The sequence below is a fragment of the Molossus molossus genome, unplaced genomic scaffold (assembly GCF_014108415.1).
Source record: "Molossus molossus isolate mMolMol1 unplaced genomic scaffold, mMolMol1.p scaffold_m16_p_1, whole genome shotgun sequence".
NCBI lineage: Eukaryota > Metazoa > Chordata > Mammalia > Chiroptera > Molossidae > Molossus > Molossus molossus.
The window spans coordinates 48907127-48924810 of record NW_023425344.1 but is presented as its reverse complement, the minus strand read 5'-3'; the positions used below and the strand labels follow the sequence as shown (position 1 = coordinate 48924810).

At 38.8% G+C, this 17684-nt stretch overlaps 1 protein-coding gene and 1 pseudogene across 1 annotated transcript in view; both read right to left on the bottom strand.

The window, feature by feature from the left end:
* Positions 1 to 17684, bottom strand: part of STAP1 (signal transducing adaptor family member 1) — a 38881-nt gene that overhangs the window by 7510 nt on the left and 13687 nt on the right. Inside the window, exons 3-6 of the mRNA XM_036276662.1 lie at positions 16942 to 17055; positions 14965 to 15021; positions 11267 to 11439; positions 9213 to 9341 (exon numbers count right to left, since the gene is read on the bottom strand). Of these exons, the coding sequence (XP_036132555.1) occupies positions 9213 to 9341; positions 11267 to 11439; positions 14965 to 15021; positions 16942 to 17055 (473 nt within the window). The remainder of the gene's footprint in view (positions 1 to 9212; positions 9342 to 11266; positions 11440 to 14964; positions 15022 to 16941; positions 17056 to 17684) is intronic.
* Positions 8404 to 8503, bottom strand: LOC118621642 (annotated as a pseudogene).

The window sequence follows — 17684 nt, the reverse complement described above, 5'->3', positions numbered from 1 at the left end:
CAGGTGCACAGAACATATTTGTGAAACTGAATTTTAAAACTTTAGTAGCCCACTTCATTAGGTTGTTTGCTAGAACTAATTTCTACTGAGAGCATAAGTCAGTACCCATGCCAGTTAGTTTTGAACAACAATAGATTTGCCTTGATTTCCCTTGACTCATATGGCAAGTGTCCGGACCAAGACTTTTTCTAAGGTGAAGAGTAAACAGCATTTATTACATTGCCATTTTTTTGAAAGACAAACTAATTTAACACCTGTCCAACTTACAGAAGCCAGCTAAAGCAAACTTGTCTATCAGATTGTTTGTCTGCAGGGCCTCCCATCTTTTTCATCACTCCTCTCTCCGTTTCCAGATCACATTTCCTAGGACTGAACTACACTTCTATTCAAGGGACTCTCCCCTCCTCTACTGTTATATTCAAATCTCTCAACTGCATATGTTGGAAAACAGCTAATAATTTTATTCCAATGGCTTATTCTAGAGATTTATTTTCAAAACGGGGGATAAAACATAACCAACCCTCGCCCCTCCTGAAAAGGGAAAAAGGAGAAATATTTCTTTTTTTTTTTTATCCTCACCCAAGGACATTTTTTCCATTTTTTGTTCAGATAGAGTGGGAGGGAAAGAGAGGAAGAGAAAGAGAAACATCAATGTGAAAGGGACACATCAAGTGGCTGCCACCTGCACCACCCAACCGGGGCCGGGGACAAACTGCAACCAAAGTACATGCCCTTAGCGGGAACTGAACCCAGGTCTCTCTGGACCGCAGGCCGACACTCTAACCGCTGAGCCAAACCGGCCAGGGCTATTAATGCTGAGCCTTTGGAAATCAGTTACAGACCTGTGAAGGAGATACTTGTGGACAAAGCAGGTCTTACAAGTACAGTGATACCTCGGTTCTCGAACGCCTCGGTTTTCGACCAAATCGGTATTCGACCAGGAGATTCGAGAAACTTTTGTCTCAGAATCCGAACAAATATTTGGAACTCGAACTTCCGAGATGAGCCGAGTTGAGCCGAATGGCGTTCATTCGGCCCAGCGCGCCTTGCTTGCGTCATCAGTGTGAGTGCAGAGAGAGAGTCACGCTTTGTGGAGTCATGCTTGGGTTTCATTGCTTCGGTTCTCGAACAATTTGGTTCTCGACCGTCCTCCTGGAACGAATTATGTTCGACTCACTGAACATAATTCGTTCCAGGAGGACGGTCGAGAACCAAATTGTTCGAGAACCGAAGCAATGAAACCCAATAGGAAATAATGGAAACTGGATTAATTTGTTCCAAGCCCCAGAAAATGCCTATTTACTGGCCTAATTTGTATATAATATGTAGAAAAACATAAGTCTCAACAAGAAATAAAAGTGTACAGTATGTCTAAGGGTTAAATTCAGTGTAGAGCATGACTCTCTCCACAAAGCGTGACGCTCTCTCTGCGCTCACACTGATGACGCAAGCAAGGCGCACTGGGCCGAATGAACGCCATTCGGCTCAACTCGGCTCATCTCGGAAGTTCGAGTTCCAAATATTTGTTCGGATTCCGAGACAAAAGTTTCTCGAATCTCCTGGTCGAATACCGATTTGGTCGAAAGTCAAGGCGTTCGAGAACTGAGGTATCACTGTACCCTCTGTTGGTGTGATTAGCTCTGGCTTTATCTTTATCCTTACCATGAAAATCATACCTTATTGGGACTTCCAGTCAAGATGGTGGCGTAGGTAAACGCGGTATCACATCTTCCCACAAACACATCAAAGTTACAAATAAACTACAGAACAATCATCATTCAAAACTGCCTGAAATCAAGCTGAATGGAAGTCCTACAACTACGGAGTTAAAGAAGCAGTCACATCGAGACTGGTAGGAGGGGCGGAGGCTGACAGGCTGGTCCCACACCCATGTGTGGCGGATAAAAATCAGGAGGACACCTCAGCTGGGAAGGTCCTCCCTGAGGACTGAGGGGTCCCCGTCCCACACCAGGTGCCCCACTCAGGGTTGCAGTGCCAGGAAGAGGAGTCCCCATAACTTCTGGCTGGAAAAACCAGCAGGAACTGAGGCTCAGGGAGGCTGAAGCGGCTGGAGCCCCAGGCAGCTCCTCTTAAAGGGCCCGCGCACGGGCTTATCGGACTCCCTCCCTCTAAGCTTGGAGGGGAGGCAGCTTGAGGGGCGCCAGAGACATACAGAGAAGAACTGAGCTGTTTGGCATTGGAGCAAGGGCTGGAGAGGGGGCTTTCTCTGGGACAAAAGTGCTGTCAGAGGCCTTTGTTCCTTTGGCGAGCCCCTTCCCTGGGGTGGCAGACAGCTGCCATATCTGGCTCACACTGATTGCCCTGCCCTGGTGATTCCCTGAGGCCCTGCCCCACCCAACTTTCAGGCCCACCCAAGCTGTTGCCAGTTGCTTTACCATAGAATTAATTGGCCTGTCTTGGATCCTGCTTCAGGTTTTCCTAAATTAATTCAAACAAGCAGCATCTGGTCTCAGATAGCCCCATACCTCTCATTAAGTAATACACAGAAACAAACACAGGGAGGCAGCCAAAATGAGGAGACAAAGAAACAGGTCCCAAATGAAAGAACAGAACAAAACCCCAGGGAAAGAACTAAGCAAATGGAGATAAGCAACCTAACATGCTGAGTTCAAAATACTGCTTATAAGAAGGCTCAATGAACTTAGTGAGAATCTCAGTGAACTTAGTGAGGGCCTCAAGAGCATAAAAGAGAACCAGTCAGAAATGAAGGAGGCACTAACTAAAATAAAGAATAATTTGCACAAACAAATTCAATAGTAAAGCAGGTAAAGCCAAGAAGCAAACCATTGATTTGGAATATAAGAAAGCAAAAAACACCCAATCAGAACAGCAAAAAGAAAAAAGAATCCAAGAAAATGAGGATAATGTAAGGAGCCTCTGGGACAACTTCAAGCGTGCCAACATTTGCATCTTGGGAGTGTCAGAAGGAGAACGGAGAGAACAAGGAATTGAAAACCTATTTGAAACAATAATGGCAGAAAACTTCCCTAACTTGGTGAAGGAAACAGACATACAAGTCCAGGAAGCACAGAGAGTCCCAAACAAGATGAACCCCAAAAGGCCCACACCAAGACACATCATCATCAAAATGCAAAAGGTTCAAGACAAAGAGAGAATCTTAAAAGCAGCAAGAGAAAAGCAGTTAGTTACCTGCAAGGGAGCTCCCATAAGACTGTCAGCTGATTTCTCAAAAGAAACTTTGTAGGCCAGAAGGGAGTGGCAAGAAATATTCAGAGTGATGAAAAGCAAGAACCTACAACCAAGATGACTCTATCCTGCAAAGCTGTCATTTAGAATTGAAGGTCATATGAAGAGTTTCCCAGACAAGAAAAAGTTAAAGGAGTTCATCACTACCAAGCCGTTATTATGAAATGTTGAAGGGTCTTTTTGAAGAAAAATATAAAATATATAAAGAAACAAAATGGCAATAATACATATCTATTGACAATTGAATCTACAAACAAAATGAACAGGCAGAATAGAAACATTCTCATAGATACAGAGAACATTTTGTTGGTTGCCAGATGGGAGGCGGGTTGGGGAAATGGGTGAAAAAGGTGAAGGGATTAAGAAATACAAATTGGTGCTAGACTGACAAACCTCAAAGGAAAGGGGGTTGGGGGGGAGAAATAAACCAAAGAACTTATATGCATAATCAATGGACACAGACAACAGTGTGGGAAAAGGCAGGAGGGGGGCAGGAGTGGGGAGGAGGGGGTCAATGGGGGAATAAAAAAATTAAAAAAAAAAAAAGAAAATCATACCTTATCATCATACAGTTATTTACGAAAACTCACACAAATTCCACTTAGAGTTCCTATATTCCTATGAAATAAGTGAGTGTCATAACTTGGAAGACTGATAGAAAGCCTAATAACTAGAAAGATCTAGCTTCAAACTCTGGCTTTGTTTTGTAAGCATTCTGCACCTTTATTTCTTCATCTGTAAAATGGAGATGGGAATGCCTCACAAGGCTGTTGTGACTTATGTTTGAAAAGTCCTTGGTGTAGTGTCTGGCACATGTAGATCCTCAGTAAATCATACCTATTTTTTATACTTTTTAAAATGTATTGTTTTAAGTCTGAGGAAGGGGGTAGTCCCAGAGACGCGGAAGTGGGATACAGACTGACAGTCCCCTAAATAGGGGGGTGGTGGGGGAGAGATAAACCACAGAACTTATATGCAGGTATGCATGAACAGTGGACATGGACAACAAACTGGGGAAAGGGCAGGAAGGGAGAGGGAGGGGGGAGTCAGTGGGGGGAAAAGGAGAAACATCTGTAACAAAAATTAATTAATAAAAAATAAATAAATAAAATGTATTGTTTTAAGTTAGTTTTGGTAAGTATCAGCTTGTTCGTGTCAAATACTGTCTGTCTCTGTTATTGTGCCTGAAGAAAATGTTTGTTAAGCACTCAGCACCCACTAACGGCACCCTGTAAGTGGGGACAGTGATTGTTGTTAGTAATAACCATCATATCATCATCATCATCATCACTCGTGGCAAAGCTGTGAAAGGAACAGTAGCAAAGGTTAACAGGGTCTCTTGGAACTTTTGACTAACAGGACTAAGTTCTGAAGCAGAAAAATAGAAAAAAAATTCCATTGAAGTCACTTAGGCTTTGAATCTCATTTTAGACCTTTGTTTTTCTTTCATATGTAGTTTTGTTTTTCCAAAGGAATAAAGGGGGGGGGGGGATGAGATTGATAACATTTGCTATATTGAGGCTTCATGTGTATAACCTCAAAAAAAGAAGTAACCTGTCTTTAAAAAAGAATGAGTGACCTCAAATGTGGTTATAAATACTTGTTCTGAGCTTTTGACCTCAGTTTTTTGCAAAGGAATGAGTTTGGGGTAAATATTTTCTACTGCATCTTTGGTTAGTGGTTTTCCAAAGTGTTTATACTACTAGCTTGTCACACAGTCATAATGATTTTTAGAAAACCAACCAAACCATGAAGTTTGTTGTAAGAATAGCTTTGTGTCTTATGAATTCACACACCACTGGGCTGGGTAAAGGTGGATGATATTTTACATCAAGAGAGAAGTCACCTGATAATTTGACATTGAATGACTTTTGCTTCTTCCTGAGAACTACAATCTGCCCTTGCATAGCTAACTGTTGACAGATGGAGAAAATTTTACTTTCATGGTATTTTGTAAACCAACTTGTCCTTTTCAGCTAGTGTTTTACCAGACACACTCATCTAAACTGCACGGCTGAACATTTCTCCTACAACCTGTAAGAGAATGAATTAGTTCTGTGGGTAACACAGGTGCTTCCTAATAGTCTAGATTTCTGCCAAGTCTTTACATTAAGCTGTACAGTCTAACAGGCTAAAATATTAGTACTCTCTACAATTGCTATTCTTTAAAATTAAGTGATCTGTTAAATAGAAGATAGGAAATCTGGGTGTTCTAAAAGATGTGTTTTGAGGCATTAGAGAACACATATAACAATATTTAATATATATATATATGACAGCTAAAAAAGTTTTTAACCACTTTCATGTTATAAACTATGCCCCAAAGTCTAAATAAGCTTATACTGACTCCAGTGTTAGAATGTTCTTGTTTAGCCCTGGCTGGTTTGGCTCAGAGGTTAGAGCGTTGGCCTGTGGTGCAGAGAGACCCGGGTTTGGTTCCTGCTAAAGGCACGTACCTCGGTTGCAGTTTGTCACCTGCCCTTGTTGGGTCGTGTGAGAGGCAGCCACTCAATGTGTCCCTTTCACGTCGGTGTTTCTCTCTTCCACTCTCTCCTTCCCACTCTATCTGAACAAAAAATGGAAAAATGTCCTCGGGTGAGGGGAAAAAAAAATGTTCTAGTTCAACCATTCTACTTCACTCCTTGCTTTCTAAATATAAACTACTGGGGGTGGGGGGGTGATTGGTTTTATGAAATGTTATATTCTTTTTGTTGTCATTGTTCATCCTCACCCAAGAATATTTTTTCATTTATTTTTGACAGTGGAAGGGAGGGTGGGAGAGAGAGAAAGACAGAGAGAGAGAGAGAAACATCAATGTGAGAAAGACACATCAATTGGTTGCCTCCTGCACGACCCCGACCAGGAACGACCCCGACCAGGAACAGGGACCAAACTTGCAACCCAGGTACATGCCCTTAACTGAGAATTGAACTTGCAACCCTCCATTCTGAAAGCCAACACTCTAATCGCTGAGCCAAAATGACTAAGACTGAAATATTATATTCTTATGACCATCAGCTGTACAAAAGTATGAACTATATGAATTCAAACTAGAAGTGAGTGTACTTAAATGAGAAATACATAACTTTGAAATGAACTCCTTTGCCAGACTCTTATGAGTTTAAATACAATACACACACAAGTAAAAGCTGTGGCATTAAATTCATATTCCAAGTATAGAAACTACTTGCATTTGGTTAAAAATTACATCTACAGCAGAAAAAAACTGTATTTCCCATAGCTCATTTGTACAGAAAGTGCAATGCAAAAGTTGGGCTAGTGTAAACTACCTTAAAGAGACCTGGCTGCTATTATACAAGGAATACAGTCTTTGACGAGCCAGCAGGACTCAGGATTTTGTTTGTTTCATGCAGAATAGTAACACAGGGTTCAGAGGCAAATCCATCAAAGGTCCAATCCAACAAAGAAAATAATATGAAGGAAAAAAGCTTATCATTCTCTTGTGTGATCTAGTTTACTTTTTAAGTAGTTGGATGGTTTGGAGGTTTTTTTAATCTGCAAGAAAAATTTTAATGTGGTTTTGTATATTCTTATTTTTTTAAGTGGAAGTAAACAGTTAATGACATTCTATGTGATATATTTCCTAAACCCTGAAAGAGAATAATCTCGATCAGGATATACTTAACAGAAAAATCCATTTTTCTCTCAGGAGTTCTAAGTTCACTGATATTTAATAGCCATAATAATTTTTATTTATGTTGGATTTGTTTCAGGATAGCCAATCAAATGATAAATAAATTACAACGGAATAACCTATGGTATTCTACTGTATTAGTTGAAACTCATAATTACAAATGTTAGCCTCTAATAAAAAAATAACGAAACGAAAGATTAAGTTGACATAGCTATTCATTGTGGAAAACACACATAAACACACACAGGTTCTCTTACTTCACCCACAAACCGGGATCGGATTTATTATCTGACATTCTTGCCAGCTATTTAGTGTATGTGGCTACTGTATACAGAATAATTGGCAAGTGAATAAAGATGATTAGACCTTAGCTAATACTAGCGATGCAGCCATAATGGCATAATTTTATTTTTCCCTGTGATTGTTTTCTTTTTACTGCCTTTATTTGTTATCAGTCTTCATAGTTAACTTATTTAGAATTATTGATTTTCATAGTAGACTGGAAGATAGATTCACTGATAGATGTGTTATAGCTAAAAAAAAAAAAAAAAAAAGAATATTACCCTCAGAAAGAATAAAAAATTCAAAAATCAAAGTTCTGTTTATGCTTTTTTCTGAATAAGAATCACTTATGGGCCCGGCTGAGTGTGATTCAGCGGACTGAGCCTCCTCCCATGGACTAAGAGTTCCTGGTCAGGGCACGTGCCCGGGGTTGCGGGGTTGCGGGCTCCATCCCCTGTGGGGGGCATGCAGGGGATAGCTTATTGATGTATCTCTTTCACATTGATGTTTCTATCTTTCTCTCTCTTCTCCATCCTCTCTCTCTAAAAAAAAAAAAAAAAAATCAATAAAACATTTAAAAAAATAATCACTTATAGAATATTTTCATATAAGACAAACACCTCTATATGTTAATTACATTATCAGTTGTGAAAATGTTAACTAAGCCAGAGGTCCTATTGAAATGCACATTTTCAAAGACTCTGAGAGCTGAAGTAACCTTAAAAGATCCAGCCACCCTAGTTACATAGAAAAATCAACTTGTGCTTGTAAATGTTACTTGATCAAACATACCATTTTACCAGAAAGAAATCATTAACGTTGACAAGAGGCTCCTAAATGGTCCTTTTCAGAGATACACAAGATTATGTCACTTCTTTACTCATCACACTCCAGTGGCCTCTTGTGTCATTTAGAGTAAAACCCTTGTCCCCACAATGACCCTGTAGGGTTTAGCATGACCAATCCCCACCTACCCCACCTCAGGAATCTCATCTCCTACTACTGTCTCCTAGCTCACTCCACGGCAATCACAAAGGCCTCTTTGTTTCTTAAACAAAGCAAGTCTCCTGCCTCTGGGCATATGTACTTGCTGCCTGGAATAGTCTTGTCCCAGATATTGAAATGGTTTGTTCCCTCACTTCCTTCAGGTTTCTGCTTAAATGTCAGTTAATAAAGTAGGCCTTACATGACCACTATATTAAAACAAGAGTAACTAGACAATTTTTTTCTCTCTTTATTAAATTATGGAACACTTCACGAATTTGCATGTCATCCTTACACAGGGGCCACGCTAATCTCTGTATCATGCCAATTTTAGTATATGTATTACCAAACCACACATGTAATTTTCTGTCTTACCTCTGAGATTCCCATTTCCCTCATCCTGGTTTATTTTACTTCCATAGGCCTATTAACATATGTATGGCATTTTTGGTTATATATTTATTTACAGTCTGTGTCTCCTTAGAAGTTTGTGTCTCCATACAAGTATGGCCCATAGTAATTGCTCAATAAATATTTGTTGCAATGAATGAGTCATTGAACTAGATCCAGGACCAAAGTAATTTTCTCATTCTTCTTCCCTACTGCATATATTAGCCTTGGCTCAGTCTTTAGCATAGCTTATATAGCATTCCCTCCCTATTCTTTTTTTTTTTAACCTCATCCGAGGACATTTTTCCATTTTTTTGGTTCAGATAGAGTGGGAGGGAGGGGGGAGAGAGAGAGAGAGAGAGAGAGAGAAAGAGAAACATTGACGTGAAAGGGACACATCGAGGGGCTGCCTCCTGCATGACCCAACCAGAGCCGTGGACAAACTGCAACTGAGGTACATGCCCCTAGTAGAAACTGAACCCGGATCTCTCTGGACCGCAGGCAGACACTCTAACTGCTGAGCCAAACCGGCCAGGGCTCCTTCCCTATTCTTGTGGTTGTATTTTTAGTCCCAATAAAACTCATAGCAGATACTGATCTGAACTTTATGACTTTGCTTTTTAAAGTGATATCATGCTTTTAATAATTCCATATGTTTTTTAATTAAACATACTCTCTTTCCTGCCGGATAGTGATGGAGAAATTTCTGCTGTCACTACCAGGCCTCAGGATCATATTTCCCAATGAAGGATTCTTCTCAAGCATCTCAGTTGCTTCTTTCCGAGACACTGTATAAAAACATCTACAGAGGCGAGATAAAAAGTAGAGTGTTTTAAAACTGATAAAGATCATTACTTGAAAAAATGCTTCTAAAATAACTTTAAAAACTGCGGCTATTAACTTTTCTTAAAATTCCCAGCTTTATTATTACGGTTATGATATAACTTAGCCTGTGCTACTATGAGTATGTGTATGCTTATGGCCCTCCTTCCCTCATCCCTCCAAAGCCTCTTTCTCTAACCAAAGGGGGCCTGAAAAGCTGTCTAGTGATCAGTATATAATCACCATAACCATTTGAAAATCTAAGACAAGAATTAAAAATGTATCTCCAATCTCAGTTTATTATAATAGGCTCTTGGATAAATAGTATTTGTTGGTGGTTTCTTTCCAGAGATACAAAATGTCTCTATACATTCTTCTCTTATATAGTCTTTCTTTTAAATAACTCATAGTTAAGGATATGTCTTAACTCACTCCTTTTGGTATAATATGGCTTTCTTATATAACATTGGTGGTGTTTTTACACGTAAAATGTTTACGAAAGTACTTCTCATTTTTATAGTACATATTGTAATAAATGAAATATATAGTCATAGAAAAGTATCTAGCAGGATATGTAATACACCAAAATGTTAACAGCAAATGTCTTTGAGTTATGCAACAAGAAATGATTTTAGTCTTCTTTTTATACATCTGTAAAAACATATATTGTTTTATTGGGCACAAAAGAAATATAAGCAGTCTGTGACTTTTAACTTATCAGTCATTGGTTTCAGCTAAAAATTATGGTGGGCAGGTTTCAGTGGTTATATTACATAAAGAACATAACTCACAACCTGATGTCAAAGGTGGTATTGAGACAAGTTTCACTGATGAGAACTTGACCAAGATTCCAGGAGGGAGCCGTTCACAATCTTAGTCACACATTTAACAATATAACAGTAAAAAGTAGAGGTAAGATATTGCTGAATTCAGCATATTCTATGTTCTATGTTCTTTATTTTTCCAACAACACCTTACACGCTTCTTCAAAGTACTCACTGATTGAACAATTGGATAGAACATTCAGTTATTTTTAATTGAATTTATTAGGGTGACATTGGTTCAGAAAATCATGCAGGTTTCAAATGTACAACTCAACAAAACATCATTTGCATGCTGCCTCATCCACCCATCACCCAAAGTAAAGTCTCTTTCCATCTTCATTTCCCTCTCTTTGCCCACCCCCCACCCCCCAATCCCCTTTCCCTCTAGCTAGCACCACACTGTTGTCTGTGTCTATGTGGGTTTTTTTTAATTATTATTATTTTTTATTTTTTTTTTTAGAGAGAGAGGAAAGAAGAGGGAGGGAGAGATAGAATCATCGATGAGAGAGATCATCGATTGGCTGCCTCCTGCATGCCCCCCGCTGGGGATCAGGCCTACAACCTGGGCATTGCCCTGACCGGGAATCAACCGGCAACCTCTGGGTGCATGGGTCAATGCTCAACTACTGAGCCACACCAGCTGGGCTGTGTCTATGTGTTTTATATATATATATATATATATATATATATATATATATATATATGACTATGTGTGTTTTAATTTGTTAGTATAATTTTCTGACAGAATCCATCAGACAGTTGCATGGTGAAAAAATATCATTTCCTTCCTTCCTCATAGCAGTTTTTATTTAGGTTTAAACTTTGGAAAGAATATCTGTTTGGTCTGAAAGTGTGGGTGGAAGGGGATTTCCTGTGTGGTGCGAGAGCTGGTTCAAATCCGCATTTTGCATTTGGTTGATCATGACACAGAAGAGGAAATGTGGCATGCACTCCGATATGCTGTTTATACATAAGACAGCTTGTTGCCCCTGGTTGAATGAGGTCATGGACCGACTCTCCTTCATAAATAGAAATAACATTAGCAACCTAGCAGGTAGACTTGAGTTGATGGTGCACTTACGCTGGCATAGGATTCAGTACATCCACATAATCTTCCATTGGTTCCCTCTCATCTTCCAGAGATGTACTCGGTAGCTGCTCTGTCTCAATTCTCCTTTTCTTTTCTCTCTCTAAGACTTCATGCAGTCTAATGACTTGTCCAGGAAGGAGTGACACATATTGGGGAACTGACAGCTAAAACCAATGAAAAGAGTGAGCAAACAAGAAAGACAGCAAGATAACCCGTTTTTAGCAAAGATGAGCCTGTTCTGGTCCTAAGGAACTTTATTTACCTGACAGAGATGGATGGGTAGAATTACGAATAAACAATCTTGTTGTAGGGTAGGTGTCCTGGAACAGCCTCTAAACCAACTAGAATTTGCACAGGGTGTCCCTTTTGTTCTAACCCCAAAGCAAAGTACACCCACCTTCACCTTATACTGCAGGCTAATTCACCTAACAACAGATCTCTCATATTTTCATTCTGAGTGTACTTGTTCTCACTGCCAGGGACGTCCCAGAGCACGTGCAAAGTGCATAGCTCTCCCACAGGTAACCTAGAATTATCTCCACCAACCACATGGCAACATGGGGTTGACATGGTACCATTCATTGAATGACTGAGAATCAGCAATTAGAGGTCTATATTTTGGTATGCTTGAGCATATATTTCATAGTTGTTGTTTTTTAAATTATTTTTTCTTTATTGTTTTAGAGAGAGAAGAGAGGGAGAGAAAGATGGAAACATCGATTGGCTACCTCCTGCATGCCCCTCACTGGGGATTTGGTCCACAACCTGGGCATGTGCCCTGACCAGTAACCGGTAACCTCTTGGTGCATGGGTCAATGCTCAACCACTGAACCACACCGGCTGGGCTATATTTCATAGTTTTATTCACACATTAAAATTATGTTACTGCTCTACTTACTAGTATTTTTAAATCTTTTCTAGAGATGTATTTTGGATTGAGTAACCTATATCCTCCTGATCTACATTTATACCACTGATTTAGACCGCATTATAGCCAGCCATGTGCTCTTGGAAGGTATAATCTAAATGGTAGAATATTTTCTTTATGTGACATGACCTAGCCTACATTTTGAGGCAGCCATGTCTGATTAACATCTTGATCTCCAGAGTAGGGTACATGCTTTCCAGGGGGTGCATAATAAAGTACATTGGGAAGGAATTTTTCTACTTACTGATATCTGATTAATTCATGTTATTGTTTATATCATATTTTATGTTTTTAATCTTTTATTTATTTATTTTTAGAGGGAGAGGGAGAGAGAGATAGAAACATCGATGGGAGAGAACATTAGTTGTCTGCCTTCTGCACGCCCCCTTCTGGGGATTTGGCCCACAACCTGGGCATGTGCTGACTAGGAATCAAACCGGTGACTTCTTGGTGCATGGGTCAATGCTCAACCACTGACCCACACCAGCCAGGCTATTGTTTATGATTTAAAAACATATGTGCATGTACATATATATATGAAATTCAAAATAAAAATTTACTAATAAGTGTACACAATCAAAAGGTTTAGAGAATATTCTTCTGAATAACTAAGCTAATAATCAGTAAGACTAACATACCAATCCAGAAAAAATAATTGAATGAGGAAAAACTAATGAAATGGCTACTCCTTATTAATTACCTATTATGTCCCCAGCATTGTGTTTTTTAAATCCTCACAACAATGCTACAAGATAGGTATCCTACTTTACAAATGAGAAAAAAAAAAAAAAACAGGCTCAGAAAGATTAAACAACTCCAAATCACAAAGCCAGTAAGTTGTAAACCAAGACTCAAACTCCACTTTCTTCATTCAATTCAAAAGCAACATCTCAGCTCTTTCTATGAAAGTCTGTGTTTCTCAAACTTCTACAAAAGTTCTCCTAACAACAGCACAGAGTGATCTGGGTTTGTTGTGCAAAAAGCATTTATAGAACATAAAATTTAAGGCAACTTGTCTTCTTTTGGAAATTCACATAAATTTTATGTTCGGTAGTATACTGTATATTTTTAGTTTTAAATTAATGCTTTTTATCCTTTCCTCAAGGAAAAAAAATAAAAAGATTTGGGGACCGAAACATCAAGTATAATTAGAGCACCAGAAAGATGCACCCTGAAGTTGCATCCAGTGGTTGTAGAGTACACCTTGACACCTGCTCAGGTATCACTGGGATACTTGTTCCCCAGTGTAAGAAATGCCATGGCAAAGATGCTGCCTCTCCACACAGGAGGAAAAGAATGCAATTCCCCAAAGAGTCTTCCTCCCCCCCTAGTCAACATGATTTCACATCTGTAACCGGCCTACTTTTTAAGCCGCCTATGACTTACCCATATGGTAGTCGAGCCTCCAACTTTTACACGTTATTGGCTAAAATAAAGACCCAGTATCCATCGTCTCAGTAAAGTGCAGTGCTTATTTCATGTGACTACAAAGCCTTGACTTAGGAACTGGATGTGGACAGAGTCTATTTAACTTACCCTAATAAACACAGAACATTTCCTTATCCTCTAAAAGTATTATAGAGAATATGGGCTCTTTTAGGGGCTGATTATCAAAGTACTTCATGTTTCTAATACAATTGCAACAGTGGCTTTATTTATTAAAAGTTTTTTCTTTATTGGTTTTATTTTTATTTTTTCTTTATTGACTTTAGAGAGAGAGGAAGGAAGAGGGAGAGAGAAATAAAAACATTGATGAGAGAAAACATCAATTGGCTGCCTCCTGCATACCCCACACTGGGGATTTGGCTCACAACCTGGGCATATGCCCTGACCAGGAATCAAACCAGTGACCTCTTGGTACATGGGTCGATGCTCATCCACTGAGCCACTCTGGCCAGGCTACAGTGGCTTAATGTAAAATAATGGTAGCTATCTTGCTGCAATAACAAACCGTAAACAGTAGATCTTACTATTGATCTCAGATAAGATGACACAGAGTTGAACAGAACAGGATCCCTCTGTCTTAAGAGTCACTAAACATTTCAAAGTGAGTTTTATTGTGATGGTCCCTCCCTGTTAGATTGTTTATGCTATTTATAAAATCCATCTCAGTTAGCATTTTATAAATATGCATTAAATGAATTCGGAAAGTATTTTAGAAGATGCTATGTAAGCTAAAATATCAGAATATACAAAGGACCACTTTGTCAAAAGGATGGTACCAAAACATAGATTTCCCTGACCACCTGTTATTTGCTAGCTAGCACATGGCCCTGTTTATTTTCTTTATAGCAATAATCACAATTATCTTGCTTGTTTACTTGTTTATTTCTCCCTCTCCATCCACCTGATAAAAATAAAAATTTCACAAGTAAGTCTAAAGGTTTATATATACTTCTTTTTCTTTTTTTCATCCTCACCCAAGGACATTTCTCCATTTTTTGTTCAGATAGAGTGGGGAGGGAGAGAGAGAGAGAGAAACATCGACGTGAAAGGGACACATTGAGTGGCTGCCACCCACACAGCCCAACCAGGGCCGGGGACAAACTGCAACCAAGGTACATGCCCTTAGCGGGAACCGAACCCGGGTCTCTCTGGACCTCAGGCTTACGCTCTACCGCTGAGCCAAACCAGCCAGGGCTATATATACATCTTTTTCAATTGCTTTATCTTCAACCCCTTTTACCCTGCATGGTTCATAGTCAATGTTCAGTAAATATCTGTTGAATGAACAATCAATAAAATGTAATGTCCTTCCTACCTCTGTTATTGTAAGAATGAAGCCTCTCCATTCTTCTCCACTTTCTGTATTCTCTGTCTAAAGATGAAGACAAAAACAAACAACGATAAAGAAGAAAAGACATGATGACTATGAGTGTTAATACTTTTATTAACTTCAAATAACTTCCAAATTTCATGATTGTTTTAAAAAAACTCAAGATATGTATGCCATGAAAAATCAGCAAGATTATCAAAAATGCGTATTCTTCTATGGAAGCACATTGTTTTAAAAAGTCAATTGTAGTTTTTTTTAAACCACTTAGAATCAGTTGCAGGGAATAAACAATTCATTTCTAATTTTGTTTAGAACTATTAATGTGTATTTGGTATGAATTACTTCAGTGTTGCTTTCTTTTATCAGAAGACAGAATATATAGCTTTAATCTGTTTTTAACTAAACAAGTGAAATTATGCCAATTTACTTAAATCAAAAAATTTTAAATGTTAGCCCACTTATATCTGCAGTACGTCAATTCTTGGTTAATCCCCCAATTGGTATTTAATACTGACTGGCTTTAAATTAGGGGCAGCCAGGTAGAACCGACGTAGTTAGTCCTTAGAAACTTACAGTGCTTATCAGTAGCAGCTGCTATTCTATTTACATGTATTAGATGATTTAATCCTCATGGCAACTCAGCAAAAGGTAATATCAATTTTTTACATATTTATTTAACAGGTATTTACTGAGTGCCTTTTAGTGCTAGACACTATTCCAGTAATGTTTTGGAGAACAAAAACATCCTCATTCTTGTGGCGTTTAGGGCCTAGCAAGGAACAATAAATAATAAACATAATAGTAAATTTTATAGTGTAGAAGGAAATAAATGAAAAAAATAAAATGTAGGTCAGGGTAAGAGAGATTGAGAATGCTATGGACGGGGAAAGGGTTGCCATTTTAATAAAGTAGTCCTGGTAGATCTCAGTAAGAGGGTTACATCTGAGCAGACTTACTATCAGGTGTAGAAACCAAGGCACAAAGAGGTTAAGTAACTTGCCCATGATCACATAACTACTGAAAAAAACAGCTAGAATTCAGCCTAGGCATATGACGCCAGTCCTGCCTGTGCTCTTAACCAGCACATCAGAATCATCTGTAGATTCTGGGGCCCAGGTTTATGGAGTGGGGCGTGGATTTCCTAAGTATAAGTGATTCGTAGTACACTAACACTTAATGACCAGTGCTTTGAAAGTCAACTCCAACTATGTCTTATTGAATTCCAAATTGTTCTCTTTGTTATTACTATAGTGGTTGACTTAGCTGGCTCACTTTGAAAGCTGGGTGTACAAATCTTTGCTGTTGTGGAGTCTAGAGTTTTAATTAATAAATTTTAATACCATGTTTTATAAATTGTGTATATCTTATATACAGTTCTTCAAATTTTTCTAATTATCTCAATAATGTTCTTTATAGCTTTTGGGTTTTTGTGTATTTGTTTTTTTCCTTTCTGATTCAGGCTCCAAACCAGATCACATGTTGCATTTAGTTGTTATGACTGTGGTTTCTGTAATTGCAACAGGTGTCCTGTCTTTCTTTGGCTCTTAAGAGTATAGGCCAACTGCCTTGCAGAATGTTTCTCAATTTGTGAAATATGGGTTTGTCTAATTCCAAATATGCATCATGTTGGACATGTCTCAGAATCACCTGGGAACTTAGTAAGTGCCAAATTTTTGAATACCAATTCAAGGACAACTTTCAAAAAACACCAGGTGGGATCACTGACTTTGTCACAGGACAAAGTGTATGGTTTCACTGTGCTTGTATACTAAACAAGTGAACATGCACTTTTAAATCCCTGTTTAGAAAACTGTAGTTCTTGGCAAAAGGCAAGAAATATTAACAAAGTATAGAATTTAGCACTCCCATAATTTTCTCTTTAAATCGGGCAGTAGGCTGTGAAGAGGTGAATGCTATTTATAACCACCACTTGTTTCAAACTAATTGCTTCTCCTCACTCACCTTCAGTTGCACTTCTTCTTTTGGCAAAACAAGGGTGAATTTTGCACAATTCTTGTCAGTTGAATTCTGCTCAGTAAGGCATGTGAGGTCTATTAGGTCTAACTTATCAACATACTGCAAAGATAAAGGGAAAAATCTCGTTAAATTATTTCACGGGTAACATACATTAGTTTTAGTAGGAAGGAAAGTAAATAATGTCTTCCTTTCAACTGATTTATACTTTGCATGATATTCTGGTTTTTAATATGTCACCCCTCCCCAACCCAGAGGGGATGTGGAAATGTATTATGTGGTGGTTTGCTGGAGCTGGCTGATACCGGTTTGCAAAAGCTGATTTGTTACACTTTCGGGATTTTTGCTAGCTGGTTCTTTTTTTTTATCCTCACCTGGGGACATTTTTTCCATTTTTTGTTCAGATAGAGTGGGAGGGAGAGAGAGGAAGAGAAAGAGAGAGAAACATTGATGTGAAAGGGACACATCGAATGCCTGCCACCCGCACAACCCAACCGGGGCCGGGGACAAACTGCAACCAAGGTACGTGCCCTTAATGGGAACTGAACCTGGGTGTCTCTGGACTGCAGGCTGATGCTCTACTTCTGAGCCAAACCGGCCAGGGCTAGCTGGTTCTTAAATATAACCTTTATTAAAAGTTAAATTATATAAACATATAAATAATTAATTAAAAACAAAGGTAGCTGAAATTCAAAATTTATTATTTTCTAATTATATTTCCACATAATATG